At 39.8% G+C, this 23,799-nt stretch overlaps 3 protein-coding genes across 4 annotated transcripts; 1 reads left to right on the top strand and 2 right to left on the bottom strand.

Annotated features, from left to right (window-relative positions):
* Window positions 1-8,921: 8,921 nt before the first annotated feature.
* LOC122031537 (zinc finger protein 6-like) lies at window positions 8,922-9,518 on the bottom strand. The gene has a single exon (XM_042590639.1). It carries the CDS (start codon window positions 9,516-9,518, stop codon window positions 8,922-8,924), a length of 597 nt encoding a protein of 198 aa, XP_042446573.1.
* Window positions 9,519-12,297: 2,779 nt separating this feature from the next.
* Window positions 12,298-21,266, top strand: LOC122031968. 2 transcript variants are annotated; one of them, XM_042591198.1, is made up of 9 exons: window positions 12,298-12,800; window positions 12,883-12,960; window positions 14,328-15,071; window positions 15,188-15,290; window positions 19,042-19,142; window positions 19,252-19,426; window positions 20,718-20,906; window positions 20,984-21,084; window positions 21,169-21,266. In XM_042591198.1, the coding sequence occupies exons 1-9, from the start codon at window positions 12,474-12,476 to the stop codon at window positions 21,244-21,246; spliced, it is 1,896 nt and encodes a 631-aa protein (XP_042447132.1). In that variant the 5' UTR covers window positions 12,298-12,473; the 3' UTR covers window positions 21,247-21,266. The 2 variants fall into 2 exon arrangements, with proteins under 2 accessions (XP_042447132.1, XP_042447133.1); XM_042591199.1 differs by having other exon boundaries at window positions 12,300-12,800; window positions 20,736-20,906.
* Window positions 21,267-21,547: 281 nt separating this feature from the next.
* On the bottom strand, window positions 21,548-23,087 carry LOC122031536 (AP2/ERF and B3 domain-containing protein Os01g0141000-like). Its single transcript, XM_042590638.1, has one exon. It carries the CDS (start codon window positions 23,085-23,087, stop codon window positions 22,086-22,088), a length of 1,002 nt encoding a protein of 333 aa, XP_042446572.1. The 3' UTR covers window positions 21,548-22,085.
* Window positions 23,088-23,799: the final 712 nt, after the last annotated feature.

Here is a 23,799-nt window from a genome sequence, read left to right as displayed (position 1 = left end):
GTTAAGTATCCATGGACCCGTCCGGACTTTACCCAGCCGGGTGTTTACAGAGAATCTTATATTCGTTCAGCCTTTACCCAGCCAAATGTGTTGATCCTATCCGAAAATAGGAGGGTGGAAAGCTGGGGATGTGGTTGTTACGCTGACTGGTTGTAGAACGCGTTCCGCTCTATAAAACAAGTAACGTTAGTGTCGAACCAGGGAAGGGGTCCCCGGCGTTGGCCCTCCGACGCTCACGTCAGTCATCGGAAGTATAGAAGGAAGCAGAGAAACAGTAACACAAGCACAAATAGTAATAACGCGTACCTCCTCCGGTGATGGGGCCCCCTTTATATAGAGCCTTGGTGGGCGATGTGCACGCTCCTCGAGGTATGAGCACGTTCTCCAATATGTCCTATGAAGGGACTGGTCAGGAAAGTACTTCTGACATCATACCTTAACAGGGCATACATCCCTGATAAGACAGTAGAAGCTTCCACTATACGATCCGTCTGTCAACCATTCCTCATGTCAGCGACACTATCTCCCAAAAGGATATCGAGAGATACGACAATGGTCCCACTACCTGGCCGAGCGGGGTAGCTGCTCAGCCGGGACTCCTCCGCTCCGTTGATGACCATGTCCAGTTGCTTGGCCGAGCAGGATAGCCGCTCGGCCGGGATTTCTCCACTCTGTGTGCCTCGACTTCTCTTCCCTGCGGTGATTGTGTAATAGCATGCTCCTACCGTTCGGACAAACTCTCTGGTCTCCTTAACGTACTACTGCTCTATCCTGAGCGTCTTGCTGTCTTACCATATTATCCAAGCTAGGTGGTTGGCTCGCCTCACACTTATTACCCGACCAGCCTTTAGAGTCTCTTACCGATCAAAGCCTGATTGACCCTGACCGACCGGCGGTCGCTGTAGTCGTCCTCCGCTCGACCACCGTAGGCGAGCCTTTTGACACCTTGGCGTTGACCATCTTGACTTTGACCTCCACTTTGGCAGTTGACCCATGTCAGGTGAGCTCCCCCTTTATCGCCGCATCACGAGTATTAAGAACTATATAAGGTTAAATATCTCTGAGTCCGTCCCGACTTTGCCTGGCCAGACGCATAATGAGAACTATATAAAGTTAAGTATCCCTATGCCCGTCCGGACTTTGCCCAGTCGGATGTTCACAAAGAATCTTATGTTCGTTCAGCCTTTACACGGCTGAATGCGTATCGAGAATTATATAAGGTTAAATATCTCTGGGCCCGTCCAGACTTTGCCCGGCCGAACGCTTACCGAGAATTATAAAAGGTTGAGTATCTTTGAGCCCGCTTAGGATATGCCCGCCCGGGTGTTCTCCTAAGTTCGTTCAACCATTAACTGACCAAGTGCTTTATTTCTCTTTTTCTACCAGGCTTACCGCGGGGTGGCCCTATACGAGCACTCTGCTCCGGAGCTACACGTACGAGATTTAGGGACTCCGAGGTCGGGTTATCAACAGAACCAAATACCACTTTATCTCCACTTTGACTTTCACTTCATCTTGACTTGACCTCCACATCATCTCCTGAATCCTCTCACTATAACCCGTATCATCACCCATATCCCGTATTTGTATAATCATACCTTTCCACGTGGCCTGACACTCCACGTGATCCACATGCTGCGTTAATCCTGGTATTGGCATAATCCCATTAGATATAGAATTAATTTAGCCAAAGCGTCTAGTCCGCTAAGTAATGGAAGACTAAGTCGGGTCGGTAGGGATGGGTCGAATGGCACGAGTTTATCAGATTGGTAAAACTGAGTAGGATGTTGAGTCGGTGGAGTCGAATGGGACTGATTAGGGTGTTGGCGCTTGAATGTCATTCTTAATGTTTGTTCATCTGAGAGAATCGGGGGAGTTGAGTACTTGGAATCGGATGGACTGACTTGAGAAATTAGATAGTTGAGCTAACTAAGTAGAGCAGATTATTAGGGGATTTAAACTTCTGAAGTCGGATAGACTAACTAGAGGAATTAGGGAATTGAGTTGACTGAGTAAAATAATTTGTAAAGGGAACTAAGTCCCCTTCTCATCTTGGATAGTCTAACTAAGGTGATCGAATTGAACCATTCGGACTTTGAACTCAATTTCAACAAGACTATTGACTTTCTAATTAATACACGTGCAACCTGTCCATTTACTTCTCATGTCAATACATAGGGTAATGTTAAATGATCAGAATTTGATCACCCAGAATACATATATACATGTGTATGCATGGGTATTTTAATAATATCATATATATATATATATATATATATATATATATATATATATATATATATATATATATATATATATATATATATATTACATGTATATAGATACATACATTATAATTGAAAAATAAAAATTTATAACAGACCAGATTCTAATCAACAAAATTTACTGTTTAATCAATTAGCTACAATGAGAACTTCATATTTAGCAGGGGCCTTCTACAATTTCGACAGCCGGATATTAATGTCATCAGACTACAATTGATTTAATAGCAGAATTGCCTTGGCATCAACAACCCGGAGTTTAGACCAGGTCTTAATGAATGACATCAGCAATACAAAGTCCAACGCAATGAGCCTAAAATATACAACAAATTAAATTATTATGTTCAGCGAATTCTTTCGGCCCGGTGTTTCTTGTCGTCGGAGGGCAAGCTTCGTCGTATTATTATTTGGGGAAGGGCAAAATCGGTACTCGACCTTCACCCCACCTCTCAACGACCGAGGGCGATCGCCCCCTCCTCAAGTCCGTGATCACCCCGTCGTCGCCGCCCAAGTACACCTTTCCCTCGGCGCCAGCGACGCCCACCGCCCGACTCCGCCGAATAGGTCTCCAATCGGCGGCTGCCGCCGGGGTCCGTTCTCCTGCCGCCCTGGCGTCCCACACTCTGACCGCCGCGGCGCACTCCGATGCCGACACGACCACCGCGGGCGACTCCAGACAAGCCGCTGCAGCTGGATCCTGCTCGTAGAAAGACCGAAGCACCTCGCCGCGGTTCACGTCCACGAGCGAGATTAGACCGCCGGAGAGATCGAACCCTAAACCAAGCCCCTCCCACGTCCTCACCACGGCGCCGCCTAAAGTCATCTCAAGACCACCATATTCCCACCGATCATCACCGTATTTCCAGATTGACGATTCGCACTCGTCGGACGGGGATGAGGGAGGTTCGTTCTCGTCATCGTCAGACGGGGATTCGGAATCGACATCGTCTTCGTCGTCATCGTCGCCGGAGGAGGCGTAAAAGGCAGGTAGAGATATTGCAGAACTCGAACGACCGTATGCGAGAACCGCGAGTTTTTCACGGCCGAGGAATGCTAGGAAGGCGGCGAATCCGGCGAGGAGGAGAGCCACAGAGGCCCAGGCGCCGGCGATGTCGCAGAGAAGGCGAGCTAGGTCAACGAATCCTGGAGTCCGCAACGCGTCTACTACCAGAGGTATCTCCATCAAATCCCTCACCTAATTATCTTTGGCGTTAGAACCGAAGCATCGGAGTCGAGGCGAGCAGAGGTTAAATACACGGCGAAGCAGATCAAAGGGCAGACGGCGGTGACGTAGCGGCGGGCGATGGGGATGCTGAGTCACGACCCACGGCCAGTAGTAGGTGAGGTAGAATTCCCTGCGACGAGTAATACAGGAAACAGTGTTTATTGTTCATTTCGGCCACTGATATAGGATAAACAAGCCTGATTTGTCAGCACGGTGCGGTTGACACGTCACGGTCGGTTTCAGAGGGTAACCGGCGCCGCGTGGTGAGTGCGACAGAGAAGGGACCCACTACCTGCTCTTGGTCTGGGTCTTTTTAACTTTTACGCACGCTTTTTGGGGCGCCCGGTTCATCATCGGGGATAGAGGCGGAGAATGGGCGATGTGGCGGATAAGGATTGGAACAGAGGATAAGGCACGAGGCGTTTGGAGCTGGTAGCGTGTTACACGGCACCACGTGGTCGAAATGGAATTGGCGTCTTTGATTACGCCTGGGGCAGTCGTCTGGATGCGGAAGCGTTGCGTGGATGCGACGGTGCTTGCGATTGCCGAGGATCAGGACACAAGCATGGAGTGATTCTCAATGATTTCTGTCGCGGAAGAAAAATCTGCTTCTGAAAAGATGGTTAGCGAGGAGAGCGTGAAACATGGATAACTTCTGGGACACAACGGCGTAACCTCTTGATAGCCTCTAGTTCATCCGCTGATGTAGATCTCTCATATTAAAAAAAAAATCCATTCTCGAAGAAAAAGCTCCTGTGGTTGTCATACGAGGAGAATTCTAAAGTAAAGACGTAAATAATTAGAATTGTCGTTTTGCAAAAGGAAGTAAAATCACCGAGCGTACAGTGAAAAATGACAAATAATTTCTAAGGAGAAGATTGTCAGTTCCATGGAAACGTGCGAAAATGTCTTGTTTGCAATGCTCTCGAATACTGTGACGCAAACAATCTCATCAAACGGGCCATGGGTGAAATAAGATCGCAGTGACTGTTGATTTGAGTAAGTTAGCGAAAAGAGGTAGAAGGCCTCCATTGGGAAAAAACTTTTCATGGGATACTACCAGATCTGGAACAACTTGAGCATGACAATGATGATTGCTAAGGGGAACATGAGACGCCTCAATGTGTAATTGGAAGATCAATAGGTATTTTGTCTTTATGGGGTGTCCTTGGTTAGAGACAGAATATTATAATGGGGCAAAAAGTCAGTTTCTGTCGAGTGCAAGTCCTCAAAAAAAAACTCTTCACTCTCTAGTCACTTGACAGTCATCTATAAGTTGACCTTATGATTTACCTCTTTTCACATAATCTGATGACGGACTATGAAAAACATCTGATATTAATGTAATCACCTTTACTAAAAAAAAAGCCAAGAGAAATTTTGGAATAGAGTCAAAGTTATGATAGGTGAACAGGACCAGCCCGTACTCGGCTGACCCAAAGCAAGAAACTTCATTATTTGGTTCAACTTACTCGAGATGAGAGGCTCCACCAATCTTATCATCGTCTCAGCTTCCCCCGACACAACTCCATCAGCCTAGTCTGCTCGTCCTCGCCCATCAGACACTCTGCTCATTCTCGTTTGACTCCATCAATAGACACTCTACTTATTCCCACTCAGCCCCATTGACCTAATGCTCTGCTCATTCCTACTCGGCTCTGTCGATCCAACGCTCCTCCATTTAATAGGTCACGCTCTTTGACCTAACTATATCAATATCATATGGGTTGACGTAGCGCATAAGACAAAACTTCGGTTGGCCTAGCATATGGGACATTACATGGGTTGTAAAAACACGTGGAGCAATATGATCGACGCAGTGTAACCCCATATGATCTTCTATAGTACATAATGTGAGTGGCATGACCTTCTGATATGACGACATGACATATTCTCTATCGGAGTATGATATCTCATCAATTAATACCTGAAGAGATATCATGTCTCTTTGGATATAAAAGTTCATTCCCATGAGGAAAGGTACGTGTACACAACCATACACATATGCTCATTAACCACTACATTTTCTTATCTACTGCTCCACTCCTTTTATCGAAAACTGACTTGAACGTCGGAGTGGTTGAGTAAAGGCACCAGTGACTTTCTTTCTAATCCTCTTTTGGTCTCTCTCTCTCAATCTTAGTAGGAGGTTAATCCGGCTATTCCTTTTGGTTCGATGATTTCATCAACCTAGAAGATAGTTCATCGATGGTTATTCATTGACGATCTTAGACAATAACAACGATGAATAAAAAAAATTATTAGAAGATAGGCAAATAACAATAATATGTACTGAAATATCTACGAGCTAAGATATGACTCTTTATATAATTTGCTGGTAGAAAAGTAGAGGAAACAATGATCGAAATTGCATCTACGACAACAAGTTTTAATGGGCCAACACAATATACATATACATACATATGTTATATATACACATATACATGGGTAATTTCTATCCATTACTTAACCTTTACTTTAATATTTTATTAACTTTGTGTAAAAAATCGATGCGACAGCTTTTGTCACCCGTAATGTCAATGTCGCAACTAGTTGTCCTTCTACCATCAACTATGACACAGAATAATTTCTTTACCGCCAACTGAGTTGCCCACTAACCCTCCATGAAAAGCCACCGATCACATCAATGTGAGATGATAATTTCATCAGGACAATATAGTATTCAATATCCAACTCAAATATTCTATTAAATTATATATATATATATATATATATATATATATATATATATTAAAATTAAATCTTTTTCTTAAACCTATTAACTGTTTTTTATTTATATTAGAGTAAAATATATAGATGTTGAATCTATGTTATATATATATATATAATTTAGGTAGGATTTTATATTATTCGTATTTATTTCTATTTATTATATCTATCCTCATATCCATTTCCATACTCATCGAGTATTTAATTTTCATATTCATTCTCATATGAAGGTTCGGATATCCATATTCTATCCATCATCCTATAACTCTCTACCAACATTTCTCATAGAAAAGAAGATAGATACATGTTAACAATCGGATAAAGAGACAAACAAATTTTTTTTTTCTAAGACAAAAAGTGAGTTAAAGTTTTTTCTTTCCCATATATATAAGGTATGGGTAGGATTTACGACATCCTCCTCCTCCTCCATTCGGGTGAAATTGTCATCAGATTCTAGTGAAATTGTCTATCGAATTCGGGTGAAATTATCATCTTTAGTAATACAACACAAGGACTACTCTTCCTTGTAACAAATTAATTTAATTTTTTATATCAGCTATTAAACTAAACAGATACGATCTTATCTAGAATGTCATAAATGTATGTTTTTAATATCGTCGACTCAAGATATTTATAGAAACTTCTCCGCTTACAGTATTATCAACCCTAAAATATGGAACTAAAGAGACCCATGATCGTACGTATTTTTTTGATAAAAAATAATAAGAGAAAAATACTAATAAGTCTTAAAATTATTTTTAGTGTAAAATGATAAAAAGATATTAAGGTAATTTCATTTTGAGTTTTACCAAAATAAGTTAATAAAAGATTGAGATTAAATAATAAGATGAATATAAGGATGTATATCCTATATTCGACGGGTATAGAAATGGAGGACAGAAAATCCAACTCAAATTCTATCCATTACATTCACAAACATAGAAGGCATATTCTTTTAATTTGAACTACATCACGAGACTAAATAAATTTAAAACTTCATAGTTCATCACGAGATCTCCAATTGACATTGCTTAGTGATCAGAGGCAAAATATAAGGTGTCCCGAAACCTGATTTTTTCTATCCTTCTCAAATTTACTTATGCTCTATTTTTGCAAAATATAATCACTTCCATTATAACGCAATCTAGTAGTGAAGTCTTCATAGGACCCACAAGCAAGAGAAAACTAAACCCCTTCCAAATCAAAATTTTGAAATATGTCACAGGACTTCGTAACGCAGTTCGGTCCACAATATTCCTGAAGCTCGCAGTTTGCCAACGCATCTCATTGAATTTGGACAGTTTGCCAATACTGAAAACGCTCGCAGACGAACACTTGGTATTCAATGTGCCGTGTAACATAGGAAAACAGATATTTCTCACATGAATTATTATTGCCAACATATATATATATATATACTTTTCAGGGGTTCTTTAAGCGAATCTACTGGAATTCTCCCTGTTCTGGTGGCTTTAAAACTGCCACAAACAGTACGTCAGCGTTTCACATTCCTTGTGCTGATCGAGTTCTTCGAGTTACACTAATTCACATTTTAGTTTTTCTCAGTTTCTCACGGGAACGAGAAGTCCGTGTGTGGCGTTAGGTGAAACGTTACCATCGCGATGCATGGCAAAGCAGAGCTGCGAGAGGCCCACGCTTCTGTTTTTTGCGTGTCACCGACGACTTCGCCAAAAGTGAGATGCATCCATGATTTCCTTCACTTCGTTCAAACTCGACGTTGACCTTCTTGTTGCCTTCTTCTTCTCCCTTTCGTAGTCAAACTCAATCCCGAGAATTCTGCCAATTTGGGGCCACTAAGTCCCACCACCCAATAGCTAGGCATTGTACAAGTCCTCATTGCAAATCTTGCCTTTTTAGATATGTCCCTTCGGTGGGTTGCTCATTTGACAAGAAAAAGCTACACAGTACTCCTGATGTCATTATTGCACACATCATCTTGCAGGAAAACCTATGTTGTTGTGCAGACTAACTATCTACTTATCCGGCCCGACAGAACAATTGAACATGTAAAAAGCTTGAAATTGTTGGAGAGGCACTGTGAATGAAGGTGATGGCTGTGTAAGCCAAACTGGACTATCACTACTTTCTCTTTAAATATTCTTTTTCATTTGGTCACAAGTTCATGTTCTATCAACTACTGAATACCTTTTTTAATATCAAACAACAGAGACAATGCATGCAGAGTAAATTATATAACCACTTGGCAAAGCGTTTGGTGTCTTTAGTTGAATTATGGTCTTGTTTTTAATAAGTGCAAATTAGTCAAATCTATTCCCTGAATGATGCAGATCTTCATCGACCTAACTCCACAAGGAAAAAAAAAGGTTATAAAGTAGTAAACTAAGGGATGCGTATCTTAAAGATGACCTAATCCAGGAGGTTTTCTTTTGGGCGTATCTGTTTTGGCTGAGACAGTCTTCAAAGAGACACAAACTTTTGAGAAGCAAACAAATTCATGATCAAAATTGAGATTCTTGGTGAGTTTTCTGAGAATGATCATATATTGATCTTAAACTAAACTCGCACTTGATGAAATAACTCTAACCGAGATATCACTAATGGAACTTGATGAAGTTTTTTCAGAAGTTGCAAATATACAGAATTGATCTGAGATGTTGCCAACAAAATCCACCATATTATAGAGTATTTAATTTGTATTTGGATCATGAACCAGCAGGAGCCAAGCTAAGGCGCAGGTTTAGCCCGTACGCGTCCTCCGCCGCTTCCTCCTCCAGCGCCGCCCCGGCGAAAGTGACGGAAGACCCTTCGACCGCATGGCCGTCCCTGTAGATCAACCTACCGCCGCCAACGTCTCCGACGTACGCGCAGTTAGCAGGCAAAGAGCGCGGCACGATGCAGTGATTAACCGGCGCGGTCGTGCGGCCGTAGTAGACCCAGTTGGCCGGGGGTCCCACAGGATGCGGCGAGAGGAGGTGCGGCGAGAAGGCCGCAGCCATGTTCTGACAGTAGTAGTTCCCCGCCGCGGGAGGCGAGCGGCGGCCGGAGGTAGCGAGGTGCTGCTGCTGCTGCTGCTGCTGAAGGCGCTTCAGGTGCTGCCGCTCCTTCTTGTGCGCGTTCTGGTGTCCGCCCAAAGCCTGCGAGTTCGCAAACTCGCGGCAGCAGTACTGGCACTCGTACTTCCTCCCTTCGCCGGAAGCCGCCGAGGTGGGGCTGCTCTCCTCGCCGGAGACGCTGTCGTTCTCCGACACTTGAATCCCGAACAACCTGATCCTCGGGCTCGTTGCGGCCTTCTCCTCCATATTCGATCTCCCTCAGTTCGAACTATCAAACAGAACTATTACCATCTCTGTTTCATCTTCTTCCTGAGACACAAAGCGAACCAGAGGGAGCTAGAAAGGAATTAATGGAGCATGAAAGTAGTAGCTGGGGGATTTATATAAGAGGATTAAAGTTAAAGGTGGTTTAAATTACATAGGTAGGAGTTACGTTCCACGATCGAGTGGGAAAAAAGGGCAGAGTAGGTGCGACGGAGAGGTGGATGATATTGATGCTTAATTATCAACCAATACCGTATGCCACGAGAACTGAGTTTGATTGGTTGAGGTGGATTGTCTTTTGCCTTTTGTCTTTCTTAAAAGTTAGATCCTTCCTTTTTGTCAAATCTTTGTTGGAGATTTATCGCTGTATCGGGGGAGATGGAGAGTCTCGGCGTCTGCAACGACTGTTCGTGCTGGAGCTGAAAAGTGCGCCTCACTTTGGCTGAACACTGCAAGTTAGATATTGAGTGTTGGATTGATAATTAAGTGACAAGGAGGTTGGGGAAGATGTCGAGAAGACTATTGATCAAGAACAGAAGTTGCAACAGTGATCAGAAAGTAGCTGCAGCAATCGTTTTCATCACCACTATCCTCGATTTCCAGTATTTTGTCTGCGGGTTGGGGATCGACGTTTGACTTGAAGAACTACAGATCATTAGAACTTCATTGTCTCCGGGGAAATGTCTTGCTTTGTTAATTAATGTTCAAATCCATAGCTAAGTCGTCGTCCTCGTTGAGGTTGAATTGTACAGGACGTATATTTAACTACAATGTGTGTGTGTGTGTTTTTAATGTGTGAGGTTTAAATCTAATAATGCTATCAGAAAAATTTAAACTTGGTTTGTCGCTTCTATCGCGAATTAAAAATGACTTTATATTTAATGGGGTGTTTTAGCACCTCAATCACAACAAAAATTCTTAGAAAAATATGGTAATTGTATCCAAAGTTTCAAGTACAAAGTCAAGTATGAGAAAAGTAATCAGAAATTATAGAAAATTCACGACGATAGGAAAATTCAGATATTCAGGCCTTATAATTATTGAACGATCCGTTCCTACAAATTTGATTATAAGGTAAATCTGTAAGTGTCTCCATATATGATAGTCAAAATTTTCATACCACTAGAAAAAAAAAATCATCAAATATTTAAATAAGTTGATAGCAAAAGGTGAAACTGTCGTTCCACAATCTCTCTAGATGGCAGTGGGATATTCCTTATCCTTTGAGAATCTATTTCAAACCTATTAATAATTATATTCTTGTATGAACCAACTACGTCAACCTGTGAAAACTAAGAGACTTATTATAAGTTATAGCAAAAGATGATTATGCTCAATCCAGGTGTCGCTCATAACTCGTTCCCAAATTATACGAAAGAAGGTAAATTACGAGATTAATTTATAGTCAATTACCAAGTTGGTTAGGTGTCTGTCGAAAATTAGTATCTTAACTTATTAGACTAAAAGACTTATATAAGTGAAATTTGTCACCTTGACAACTCCCACAATTACCCCACACCATTAGGAGGAAGTAAATCAAGAAATCGAAGTTAGTCGTCATATGGAAAGGTAATTTCTTGATTTTTGTTAGGATTCAACTTTTGCTCAATTCTATAAATCTACTATGTGATAACCAATTCAGTTATGTCCCCGAATATGAGAGACTTATATAGGTGGAAAAAAGGTGATTCGTGCGTCTCGAGTGCCTCCGTCAGTCTATCTCAGATCAATATGGAAGAGATAAATCGTAAGTGGCTACTAATCTTGGGTAGTTGAATAGCGCATGAGGGTGAGAGACTTATATAAATAATGATGGCAAAAAGACAATTTGCTCGCCCAGCGTCTCCGCCCGTTCATTCTCAAGCCAACCCGGAAGAAATAAATCACGAATCGCTATTCGTTTTGGGCAGTTGAATAGTATATAGGGGAGAACAAGTATCCAACTACTAACTAGGATTTAACTTCATATTTTATGATGATAATATTATTAGACTCTGTTTACTTGAAGAATAGAAAGTACAACTAAGAAAAAGTTTAGTAACATTTTTTTTTATCGTTTACTTCATTAAAATTATAAGAGAGAAGAGAAACACAATTCATTGAATATTTTTTGAGTTAAAATCAATCACTTCAAAATTAAACGGAAAGTAGTGAATGAAAAAAAATAACTCATATACCTTTTTTTTATTTATAAAATTATACCATATAAAAAAATGATCTAGGTACCTTTTATAATTCATAAAATTATATCATATATCCAAAAATGATGTATTTACTTTTTGTTTTTAAAAAATACACTACATGTAGCCACCTTCTTTAAAAAAAATAAGTATATAAGTAAAAAGATTTTTTTTTCCATTTCATTTTCTTCATACGCTCCTAAATTTATTTTATCCGTTTATCATCGACTTTTTTTAAGGTAAACACAGAGCATTATATAAGTGATAGGATGATCGGTGGTGAACGAAAGTCCTGTGTAGTATTGAACAGAGTCAATTATATGCCGTATTATTTCCACGGTTTTCACGATTTCTACAAACCAGTATAAATATATTATTTTATTCAGGAGATATTCATGAGCATTAACTATTAAATTCATTAATGTTAAATATATTTTTATTTAAGATATAAAATAAGCTCCCATAAAATTGATATTCAATTTTATTTATAAAAATAAGGTCATGGAAAGTAATCCTATTTTTCTTTCCTTAATTCTTTGTTCTAATTATTTCTTCACGCTCCGTCATCTTTTCATACCCGTTCTCTCATATGAAACGCGGCCTACTTTAGCTCCAATAACACGGCGAGTGTGATTCTGAAAATTGTGGAAAGCAGAACTAGTTTTTGTTTTTTGCTTTTCCAAACGACCTCAACCGGTAGAACAACAAGCAAGGCATCGAGATTTCTGTTACTTTATTTTTCTCCAGCCGATTCGCGATGAATCTTCTCCACTGCCACGCCGAAGTCCGCACCGCCCTCGCTGCCGCGGCCGCCGTATTCTGCTCCAGCCACGGCGCTACCCCATTCGCTGGCCGAGGGAGGAGTGAGTGGCGGCCCGCGGTCTCCTTTCGCCCGATAGTCTCCCCCCGCGTTGCCCCTTCTCTGAGGTCGTTCTCCGTTTCGAACGACGCCCTCGCTGCTGTTCCCGCGGCCGTGAAGGAGGGCGAGAAACCGGCGATTTGCACCGCGGACGAGCTCCACTATGTCCCGGTCCCTGGCACCGAGTGGAAGCTCGCTCTCTGGCGTTATAGACCGCCTCCTGAGGTACTGGCTCTCGCAATCCCGCTGTATCTTTGATTTGTTTCGTGCGCCGTTGTTTGAACTGTGCGCTGGTGGGGATCTATAGGTACCGAAGAGGAATCATCCCTTGATGCTGTTGTCTGGGGTTGGCACTAACGCGATCGGATTTGATCTTTCTCCAGGGGTTAGTACCATTTAGGATTTTTTTTTTCCCTTCTTCTTTCTTTTCGTCCTCTTCTTGTCATCGTCATTTGTTAGTCAATTGTCTTCATTACGTAGTTATTTGATCACAAGGAAAACCTGCAAGCAAGATAACGGAACTATATAATTTCCCCATTTCGGTGGTGTCACGATAACCAAGGTTGTCTAGGTGCGTGGAATATAGGCTTGACACCCCGTGCTTCTGATGTGTTACAGAACCAAAGCAAATCCATAGGTAAAATCATGGAGTTCCAACTGCTTTTTGAAAAATGTTAAAGGTGGAAAACTCCACATTGCATTGCTTTGAAAATGATGGTGGAAGATTGAAAAAGACATATGGTGAATCCTTTGATCGAAGGCTCCAGCAACTCAATTACCACTCCATTCCCATTGGCAATTGCCACGCCAATCAGGAGCTTCCCTTGTCTAATCCAACAATCTTCTCTGTGGTACATCACAGAAAAATGCCAAAGAAAAGAAGGAAATTGAGGGGGAATATGATTCATTCCGAATCTCTCATCTATTTCCTTCATCAAAATGTTTCATTTTAGACCTAAGATCAACTGGAACATACCTCCCTCGCTTGGTTGTGTCTTAGAAAATCGCCCAATTTGTGCTACTCCCAGTATGTAGATAATGTTAATCTTCAATGGTCTCACAATTCTTGTGATAACTTCTCAGTGAATCACTGTATTCAACTCTCTTATATGAGGTAGGAAATATCCTTGTGATAAAGGTCCTTGTCTTTGGGTGGATATGATGAATATAGTACACACCATGAATTTTTAGAATGATATGGCATTCTCAATGTTAATAACTGCACCATTTGCCAGTTAGAGGAGGAATCATGCATGCATCTTGTTTCGTTTTTCTGCCTGGTACATTTCTCCAAAGGCATTCTTTGTTCAAACTCAGTTAACATGGCAATTGAGCGCGCACAACCCCCTCTTCTCATAATTAGTACATTCCCTCGCTCATTTACTTGATATTGAGGAACCTCCAAAGTGATGTCTTATATCCTAAAAGATCCTTTTGATTAGCCCCTTGATCCTCTCTCAATTCACAAGGCTAGAGTCAGAATATGGCATTGAAATTTAAACCAGAGGGATCAAAACACTATACTCTTCTCAGGATGGTGGTGGAAAATTAAGAGCTCAGCTGATTCAAAAAGCCCCTTTCCCACCAACATCATCCATATGCATCTCTGTTTCCCCAGTGGCCATTTCTCCACATCTCTTTCTATGCTTGAGAATTTTGTGGCACAAGTTTAAGAACATCAGATTTCTTCCCGTATCCTTGTTAGTTTCTCTATTTTATTATTTCTGCTGATACCTGTTAATGTATATTCAGGCTTCATTTGCTCGTCACATGTCTAACCAAGGTTTTGATACATGGATAGTTGAAGTGAGAGGCGCCGGATTGAGCAAACGTGCAGATGAGTGGAAGGCGGTTGATGATCCTTTAATTAAGCCTGTTATATCAGTTGCTAATTCTGTTGATGCAGCTAATCAAAAGGGTGTTATGTCAGTTGGAGTAGAATTGGTTGGGAATTCTGGTTCTATGCCAGATCCTAAAAGTACAATTGTTATGCCAGTTGGAGAAAAGATGGTTGGGAACTCCAGTTCTTTGCCAGATCCTAAAAGTACAAATGTAAATGGGAAAATGGTTGATAGTTTTACTTGGAATGAATCAAAATTGGTAACTGAGCTAAGTGATACTTTTATGCGCTTGGCTGAAAGACTGTCCGGTTATCTAAATGAAGGTCAATTAAGGGATATCTCAGATAAGTTCTTTGATCAAATTTCAAAACTTCTGGAAGACGCCCGACTATCTGAGCGCTTCAATGAGATCACAGAAAACATAACCACTTTGCTAGAAACAAGACAGAATTCTGCTTTTGCTGAGCAAATAAAGGATCTGAGTCAACGCTTAATAAATGTGATTGAAGAAGGTCATCGATCAGTTTCTCCTCAGCTGTTTGACTTGCAAGAGCGCCTTTCAACAACTATACAAGACTTTGAGAATCAGCTTGATTTAATTGTGACTTATAACTGGGACTTTGATAACTACTTGGAGGAAGACATACCTGCTGCGGTGAGGTGACAGGTCCTTTTTTAGTAAAAAAAATCAATTTGGCAATATTTAGCGGCACACATATAAGAATTCATTCTTTAAACTTGGGAACTTATGAGGTTTATTTTCTTTTTCAGATGGAATACATAAATCTTGAGACTCAGAGTAAGGATGGAAAGTTGCTAGCGATTGGGCACTCTATGGGGGGAATCTTATTATATGCTATGCTATCCAAATATGGTAAAGTTTGATTTTTATTATAAGGGCAGATTATTCTAAGATGGTAGTAATGATGGGACCTCTTTAGTTCAGATAGTTATTTGTCTTGTGATTCACTTCATCTTTCTGTCTTTGCTTATGAATATGCTAACTATAGCTATGGGTTGCACACATATAGTTGTATGCGATAATTTGTAATGCATACACAACTGGATACAGTTCAGATTTAGAACAGTTGTTGGTTCATGTTGTCCACCCTCATTTCTTCCTTTTCTATTCTTGCCTCTGTAGTGTGTGACTCTTTTTGGTTCATGTTTCCCCCTGCATGTTTTCCTTATTGTTGCCTCTCGAGTGTGTTACTGCCTTCAAGTTAGGCTTCATATGCTAAATCTTATTGCTCTATTGATTATTTAAGAAGCACTTCTCTTCTACCAATTACATTGACGTCCTTAGATGTCCTGATCCATGATTTATCTGTGGAAATGAAAATGTTTAACACACTAGATACTTTCACTGGTTCGTATTTTAACACTAGATACTTTCACAAATGGTATTATGAACTGCCATGACAAGATATTTTGACACCATGGCTTTTATGGTCCACTTGAGGTTAGCTATTGACAGTGATGTTAGAGTGTATACTAAAAGCCTAGCCTTTTGTAAACATTTTATTTTGAAATAAAGAATCACATTGGTCAAATGTCTACATTTATATGCTAAGTGTAGTTGTTCAATTAATTTATATTGTAGATAACATGGTGTGTGGTGTCACACACAGAAGATCATGTTATCAATTCCTTATAAATTATAAATAGTAGCTCACGACTAAGATGGAAAAGAACAAACCATTGGAATAGTCGTAGTGTAATTTGATATCAGTTTATCTTAACTATAAAATTACACTAGTATACTCTGAGTGTATTGAGCAGGACCAATTAAGGTAAGTTTTTTTTATACTGACTGAATAAAAGAACAAAACTTTTGTTATTATGGAAGTGTGTGCTCTTAATCCTGATATAATAACAAACACATATATCTAGTATTTATTTCTTTGACTTATCAATGGGTGAGATTTAGTTCGATAAATCAATAGGCCCGATAAGTTGAAAAATGATATTATTTATAGTATGTGTTGTTGATTATAGAAGGAAACTGTGTCCTAGTAATCTAGGTTGATAATGTCCCCAAGAGGAGCTCATAAGGATTGTCATGTAAACCCTGCAGATGGACTTAGTCCGACATGACGATAAGGTTAAGTGATACTACTCTTGGAGCTAGATATTAATTAAGTGAGTTGTCAGTAACTCATTTAATTAGTGGACATTCGATATCTTAAACACAGGGAGACTAACACATTCATGATAAGAAGGAGCTCAAAATGTAATTTGGGATTGGTGCGGTAGTTCAATAATAATTCTTTATTGGTATGAATTATTATTGATGAAATTAAGTTGGGTGTTCGGGGCGAACACGGGAAGCTTAATTTCATCGGGAGACCAAAACCAATTTCTTCTCTCGGTCCCTATCGTAGCCTCTTATTTATAAAGTATTATACCCACCTATACCCACCTTCCTACGCAACCGTAGGTGGTCGGCCAAGCAAGCTTGGAGTCCAAGCTTGGGTCGGCCAAGCCATAGGTTGAGTCAAGTATAGGTGGTCGGCCCTAGCTTGGAGCCCAAGCTTGGCGTGGCCGGCCATGTAAAGAATAAAAGGGATTTTATTTAAAATCTTTCTATATGTGGATACCATGGTTTTAAAAGAGAGTTTAAAATTTAAATCTTTCCTTTTATAACTTTCTACAAAAGATTAAGTGAAAAGTTTGATATCTTTCCTTATTTGTAGCTAAAAGGAAGTTTTTAATTTTTTGATAAAATTTTCCTTTTTTGTAACCATCTTGATGATATAAAAGAGAGTTTTAAAATTAAATCTTTTCTATTATAGTTTCTATAAAAGATTAAGAAAAGATTTGATATCTTTCTTTATTTGTAGATTGAGAGGAAGATTTTAATTTTAAAGATAACTTTCCTTTTTGGAAATCATCCACATGTTTTAATAGAGAGATTTTAATTTATAATTTTTTTTTTATAACCAGCCATGAAGGGAAAAATTATTAGAGAAATTTGTATTTTAAAAATTTCCGAAAACAAATAAGGAAGTTTTAATTTTGTGTTTAAAACTTGCCTTATTTAGAGCATGATGGTGTGGTCGGCCATAGCATGGGTTAAAAGGAATTTTTAATTAAATTTTCCTTATTAACCAATGGCAAGGAATATAAAGAGATTTAAATTATAATTAAATTTCCTTATTTGCCAAGACCAAGGAATATAAAAGAGAGGGTAGAGGTGTCTCACCTCATAACACATATCTTCTATAGTTTCTCCTCTCTTCCTTGGTGTGTGGCCGGCCCTATTCTTCACCTCTTCTCTTCTTCTTTAGTGGCCGGTTCATCCCTCTCTTGGAGCTCTTGTTGGTGGCCGGTCCTTACTAGGAGAAGAAGGAGAGAAAGGAGGCTTTGCTCTTACATCCCTTGGAGCTTGAAGGTTGGTGGCCGAAACTTGCAAGAAGGAAGTTGTCTTGGTGGTTCTCATTTCGGTAGATCGTTGTCCACACAACGTCCGAGATAAGAAGAGGAATACGGTAGAAGATCAAGAGGTTGTTGTTTACAAAGAAAGATATTAGTAATTCTATTCCGCATCATACTAATTTTTTTTGTATGTATTTTGAAATACCAAACACAAGAGGCATATGATTCTAGGTTTCGAATTTGTGATTCGAGTTTGTGTTTTTTTGTTTTTTGAATTTGTGATTCGATTGTTCCTTTTGGTTAAACCTAGGGTTATATAAGGAAATTAAATATTAAATTTCTTTAAAAGGCTTTGTCTAGGGTGGATAATCCCATACCCAAGAAGGCCTAGTACCTCGTCATGCAGTCCTAGAAGCCGATTTTAGAAATTAATATTTAATTGAATTTGTAACATGGGTGGATTTGGATCAATAATATTAAGCATCGTTTGCGATCCAAGTTTAAACCACTAAGAACAGATAAGTTAAATTTGGAATCAATAATGTTAAGTTCCGTTTGCGATTCCTAATTTAATTTCTAAAGAACACAATAGGTTGTTAGTAAAGGTTCAGGACTTGTATACAAATTTTTGTACAGGGGAACCGGTACGATATTCCAAGTATCAACCAACAAGTGATGCCATGCTAATGTTGCTAGCTTGCATTGATAACCAAGTAGCATCAGATCCATCATGAATGTTGAAGCTAGGAGGCTCCATGCGCATTGGTCTCACATAAGCACAGTGGTCTTTTATATAAATATAAGTTGGTCCCTTTTATAACAGCTACTGTTATGAAGCTTGAGCTTTAGGGATAAGTGGTTAACCATTCGAATTCAACATCATATCAGAGCAAGAGGACCAAGGCTCGAATCCTACTTATATCAGACAAAAAATAGGCACGTATTTCTGAGTCATGGTAGGCATGAGGGGGCATATTAAAGGTAGGAGGGATATGCAGTTTTGCACAATGTTCTATTGTGGGATAATTCCATAGTAGCCTTTTCCAAATATCTGAATCTGATTGCTTGTTGTTGTAATGAAACACCATTTTTTTTCTCTGTTTTGAGAAAATGATGTATGAGTTCATGCTTAATGAAATGATCTTAAATTTAGTACTGAGTGCAAGTCATTGAGATAAACCCAGGATAAGTAACTTCTTGCCTCCTCAGTGCTATAGAACTGACTTTTCTTTCTTCTCATTGCTTAGCCTATGAAAATAGAAAACCTAAATTGGCTGGAGTAGTTACTTTGGCATCTTCTGTCGACTACACAACCTCTAAATCATCACTGAAATTGTTACTACCACTTGTAAGTTGCATGTTTATTTTTGTGTGCATTAAATTTGACGCTTTGATTTTTTTTAAAATTATTTTTACAATTTAATGGAGGAACCTAATTTTGCTTATTTATTACACAGGCTGATCCCGCACAGGCTCTTAATGTTCCTGTTGTCCCTTTAGGAGCTTTACTAGCAGCTGCCTATCCTTTATCATCTAGACCTCCATATGTTCTGTCATGGCTTAATGATCAAATATCAGCACAGGATATGATGCACCCTGAGTTGTTTACAAAGCTTATCTTGAATAATTTTTGTAAGTACAAATTTACTGATCCGTAGCCTTAATATAGCAGTTAGCATGCTCATAATGCAGATACATTACATGCTGATATACCAGCCACCAATTTTCTGACTGGTTTTTTGCTTTCATTCAAATCAACTTCTACTTTTCTTTTGTGGCAAGCCTATTTACCTTCATCTTTATTTTTAATCCCTCTATATTAGTGAACACTATATTTGGGGATAGCAAATGCAAATAAGTGGCTTTGGCTTATTCTTTTTTCTTTGGCTTGGTGGATGAATGATTTAGTTTGTACAACTCTAAATCTAGCTTGGTCAACTTTATATAGTTTTGTGGAATTCTCTTTGAAAGATGTGGAGGATGTGATTAATATGCATAGAAAAGGCAAGTCTGAAAGGGTATGATTGTTTGTAGCTTATGGTTTACTTTGATGTTTAGATATTTGTAGCTTGTGATCTTAAAACAGCTGGTTCTTCAGAGTAAATGCTACAATGCAGTTTGTCAGTTTTTTTTTCAGAAATCATTCCCTTTTTTCTCTCTATTTACGGTTTTTTTTCCTAAAACATTTTGTTTGTGTTCCCATAAAATAAGGATGGAGTAAAAATTACTTTCATTTTACACAAGGATAAAAATCTATCTTAATTACTTTATATCCGTTTCAAATGTCACCAACTTACGTTCTGAATCACGGTACTTCTTTCCTGAACATAAAAATGCAATGGTTTTATATTTATTTATCATGGTTTATTAGTCATATTTGGTTAGATAAGGAAGTTCCTTCAGTTAAGTGTTCCTTAACCCCTAATAGTAATTTAGGACTTGCCATTTATTGTTTTCTGTATTTGCTGACTGCTTCCAGATGGCCCCTAAGTTGTATGTTCATTTTCTACCATCACACATAGTCCACCAGCGATAGCCGATGGATGAACATGGGTTTAAAGCAAGGACAATCAACTGGATAAAGTGTTTTCTCTTTCTTAGCTTGCTACCTATGAGTCTAATGTTAAGTTCAAGTGTTCAACCAAGTGCAATCATCGTTAAAACTTAATGAAGGCTCACTTCTATCCCTAAATAAATTTCACAGCATCTATGTGTCCAGCATCTATTGAATTTGAACCGTCTCTCTATTTATCCAGTCTTTATTTTCCACACTGTAGTCATTTTTAAGAATTGTGTTGTTTTGCTATTTGGATGATATTGAACTTCTTTATCTGCAGGGCGGAACACGCTCTGTTAATAATATCTCAACATAAATTGTTGTCTCTTTCTTTTTTGGGTCTTTACCTAATTCATGTTTTTTGAGCTCCCTATGTCTTGGCAGGTACTGTGCCTGCCAAAGTGATCCTCCAGCTAACTACTGCTTTCCGCGATGGAGGTCTTCGCAACAGAACTGGCACTTTCTTTTACAAGGATCATCTGCACAAGTGTGCGGTGCCTATCCTTGCTCTGGCTGGAGACCGAGACATGATATGCCCTCCTGAAGCTGTGTATGGTAAGATTTGTATTGAAACTTGTAAAAGGCAATCTATTGATCAACAGTCTCTTAAATTCTACATGCTGGATGGTCAGAAACTGTTAAAGTCCTTCCAAAGGAGATGGCCAGCTATAAGGCCTTCGGGAAACCTAATGGCCCACATTATGCTCACTACGATCTAGTTGGCGGCCGACTGGTAAATTTCTAACTCCTTCAATTGGTTGTTTTCTTGGTGAAGAAACTGGTAAAAGTCGTTAGCTGTGTTTGGTCTCTTATGCAGGCTGTTGATGAAGTCTATCCTTGCATTATACAGTTTCTTTCTCTCCATGATTCTTTATCGCCATCCACTTCAACTTAACATCTAGGGGACTATTTACCTGAAAAGTTACGTGAAGAAACATACCACAAACTTGAAAGGTTAGGGTTGCATCATACACCTTTGGTTCTAATACATAATTAGTCATAAGGTTCGACTCTTGATTCAGATACCAACAGAAAAAGTAAATGTTTTACTAAATTTTAGAAATTCGTACAGTTTTTTTAATTATAAATGATCTCCTTTTCCCCTTAAATTCCATCTTTAAAAAAAAAAATCTTTATGGTATTCCAGTTTCTCTTGGTTGAATAATCTAATCCTCATAAAGTATGTGCCTATTTGTGCAAATGGTGGATTTGGAAATTATTTATTAATATCAAATTTTATTTCATAATGATGTCTATAATTTGGAACAAAACGTTTTGATGCTATTCCAGTACCAATGGCATACAATAGTTAAGTATTTTCAATATATAATTGTGGTTAAACAAAATTAAATGGAAAGATAATTGTGACCTATATGAGTTGATTAAATCTAGCAACCCTTTAATAATTCGATAGGTCTATAAAATATTTTCAAGTTTTAACAACTGCATCGCATATTTTAACTTTTGAAACAATTCATCACAAACAATTATAACTAATTTTTAGTTAATTTTTGAAAGTATTATTTCATATGACATCATATTGCATTTTGAAATATCCTATATTAGTATTTTATTAAATATGAATATTATTGCATGCAAGCTTATTAAATCAATATTGCCAAGCTGTCTTGGAGGACATAAGAATCATCGCACGAACTGATGAACTTACAAATCCAAACTCAAAAATAACAGATTTTGGTATCTATCTATATATATATATATAATGATCGAAAGCTATTTTAATCGATCTGCTTCTGCATCGTCACATGAACTTTCACTTCTATCATCGCACGATATCTTCCTCTTAATCCCAACGGCGGCGGCGGCGCCAATTGCACCACCAACGATGTCAACGCCAAACAGCCTGATGGAGCGAGTAGCAGCCGCCGGTGCCACGCGCCCCCCGCGCGGGAAGATGAAGAGCCGCTTCTCTTCGCCGGAGGTGGAGCCGTGGAAAGCCACCACGTCGCCGGCCCGGAGCCCCTTATCCTTCACAAACCAATTCCATCCCCGGGTCAGCACGTAAGTCTTGATGCTCTTCCAGTACGAGTAGCGGAACCGCCACACCTTGCCGCGCTCGTCCTCGAAGCTCAACACCACGCCCCTGTCGTCATCCCCCAGCGGCAAATGCTTCTCCGCGTGGTGCTTCGGGATCACCAGCCGGTTCAGCTTCCCGACGTCGCTCGGCATCAGGGCCTTCTCGAACAGGGGCTTCCTCTGTTCCGCCCCCGCCGCGGCCGCCGCTCCTCTGTTCCTGACCAGCTTCAACTCGTCGCGGTACGTTTGCTTCCGCAGCATGTCGACGATTTCCTCCTTGGACCGGGAGCAGAGGAAGGCGAGCTCCTCCGCCTCCAGGGGCTCGAAGTTGGTGACGGCGCCGCAGCCGCGGAACCGCCGCACGGCCACGTCGTACGCGCGCGCGGCCTCGGCCTTCACGTCGAACGCGCCCAGCCACACGCGCCTCTCCCTGTCGTAGAACTGCGCGCCCCAGCGGCCATAGGGAAGCGGCACCACGCCCATGTACTCCGGCTGCGCCGGCGCCGCAGCCAACGTCCCGCCGGACTCGGAGCTCACCTCGGGCTCGATCACCTCGCACTGCCTGTTCTCGACGCAGCTCGTCTCCATCCGGAACGATCGAGGAGTCGGAATGCCGGCGATGTGGATTTCTGACGCTATATAGAAAATGATGCACATCTTTTCATAAAGCAGCGGGCTGAGAGATCTAATGGAACGCATAGATTTTCTGGAGGCGGATCCACAAAATGTCCTATGAAGGATATTTTTCTAGCCGTCCAATTGGAGCAAACGTCATCCTGCAGCTGATGATGAAGCGATCCAATGGATGAAACCGATCCCCCCATAGAATTTTCTGCGCGGATACTCATAGAATTTTGCATTCTGTTATGGTTGGGTTCAACTCACTTGATGAGCCATGGTCAGTAGTAAATGAGACCTTCCTTTTATGCGGGCAAGGAATTACAATAATCATCTCTTTACTAAAATAGGCCTTCTTTTTAAATAATAATCATGGTGAATTACTATACATGTTCTTCAATACAAATAATCTTCCCCTCAGATAAAAATAAAGGAAATCTCATTTTCACCCCCTAGTCACTCAACGGTATAATTTGGGGATGTATTATAAGGATATTTGGAATGAGCATAATCAATTTTTTTCACTATAATTTAATAATCAATCATTTTTTTCTTGAGTTCATGCACCAGCTCGTATAATTTTGCGCCATCCTCGTTTTGCCCTTTATAGTTTTATATCTCGAGCCTTTTTTTTTAATGTTTTATTGTAAATAATTATTGTATTGTATAATTTAAAGCATTCAAATGAGATAATTTTAATATATTGGAGCAAAAGTTAAGTCGTCTTCTTATTGACTTTTCAAGGACTATCCTACATTCTCTGAAATGAGGAAAATTATAGAGAATATTTGTC

The sequence above is a fragment of the Zingiber officinale genome, chromosome 11A, assembly GCF_018446385.1.
Source record: "Zingiber officinale cultivar Zhangliang chromosome 11A, Zo_v1.1, whole genome shotgun sequence".
NCBI classification, from domain to species: Eukaryota; Viridiplantae; Streptophyta; class Magnoliopsida; order Zingiberales; family Zingiberaceae; genus Zingiber; species Zingiber officinale.
The sequence above is the reverse complement of the archived record's forward strand: the minus strand, read 5'-3'. Positions and strand labels throughout refer to the sequence as shown.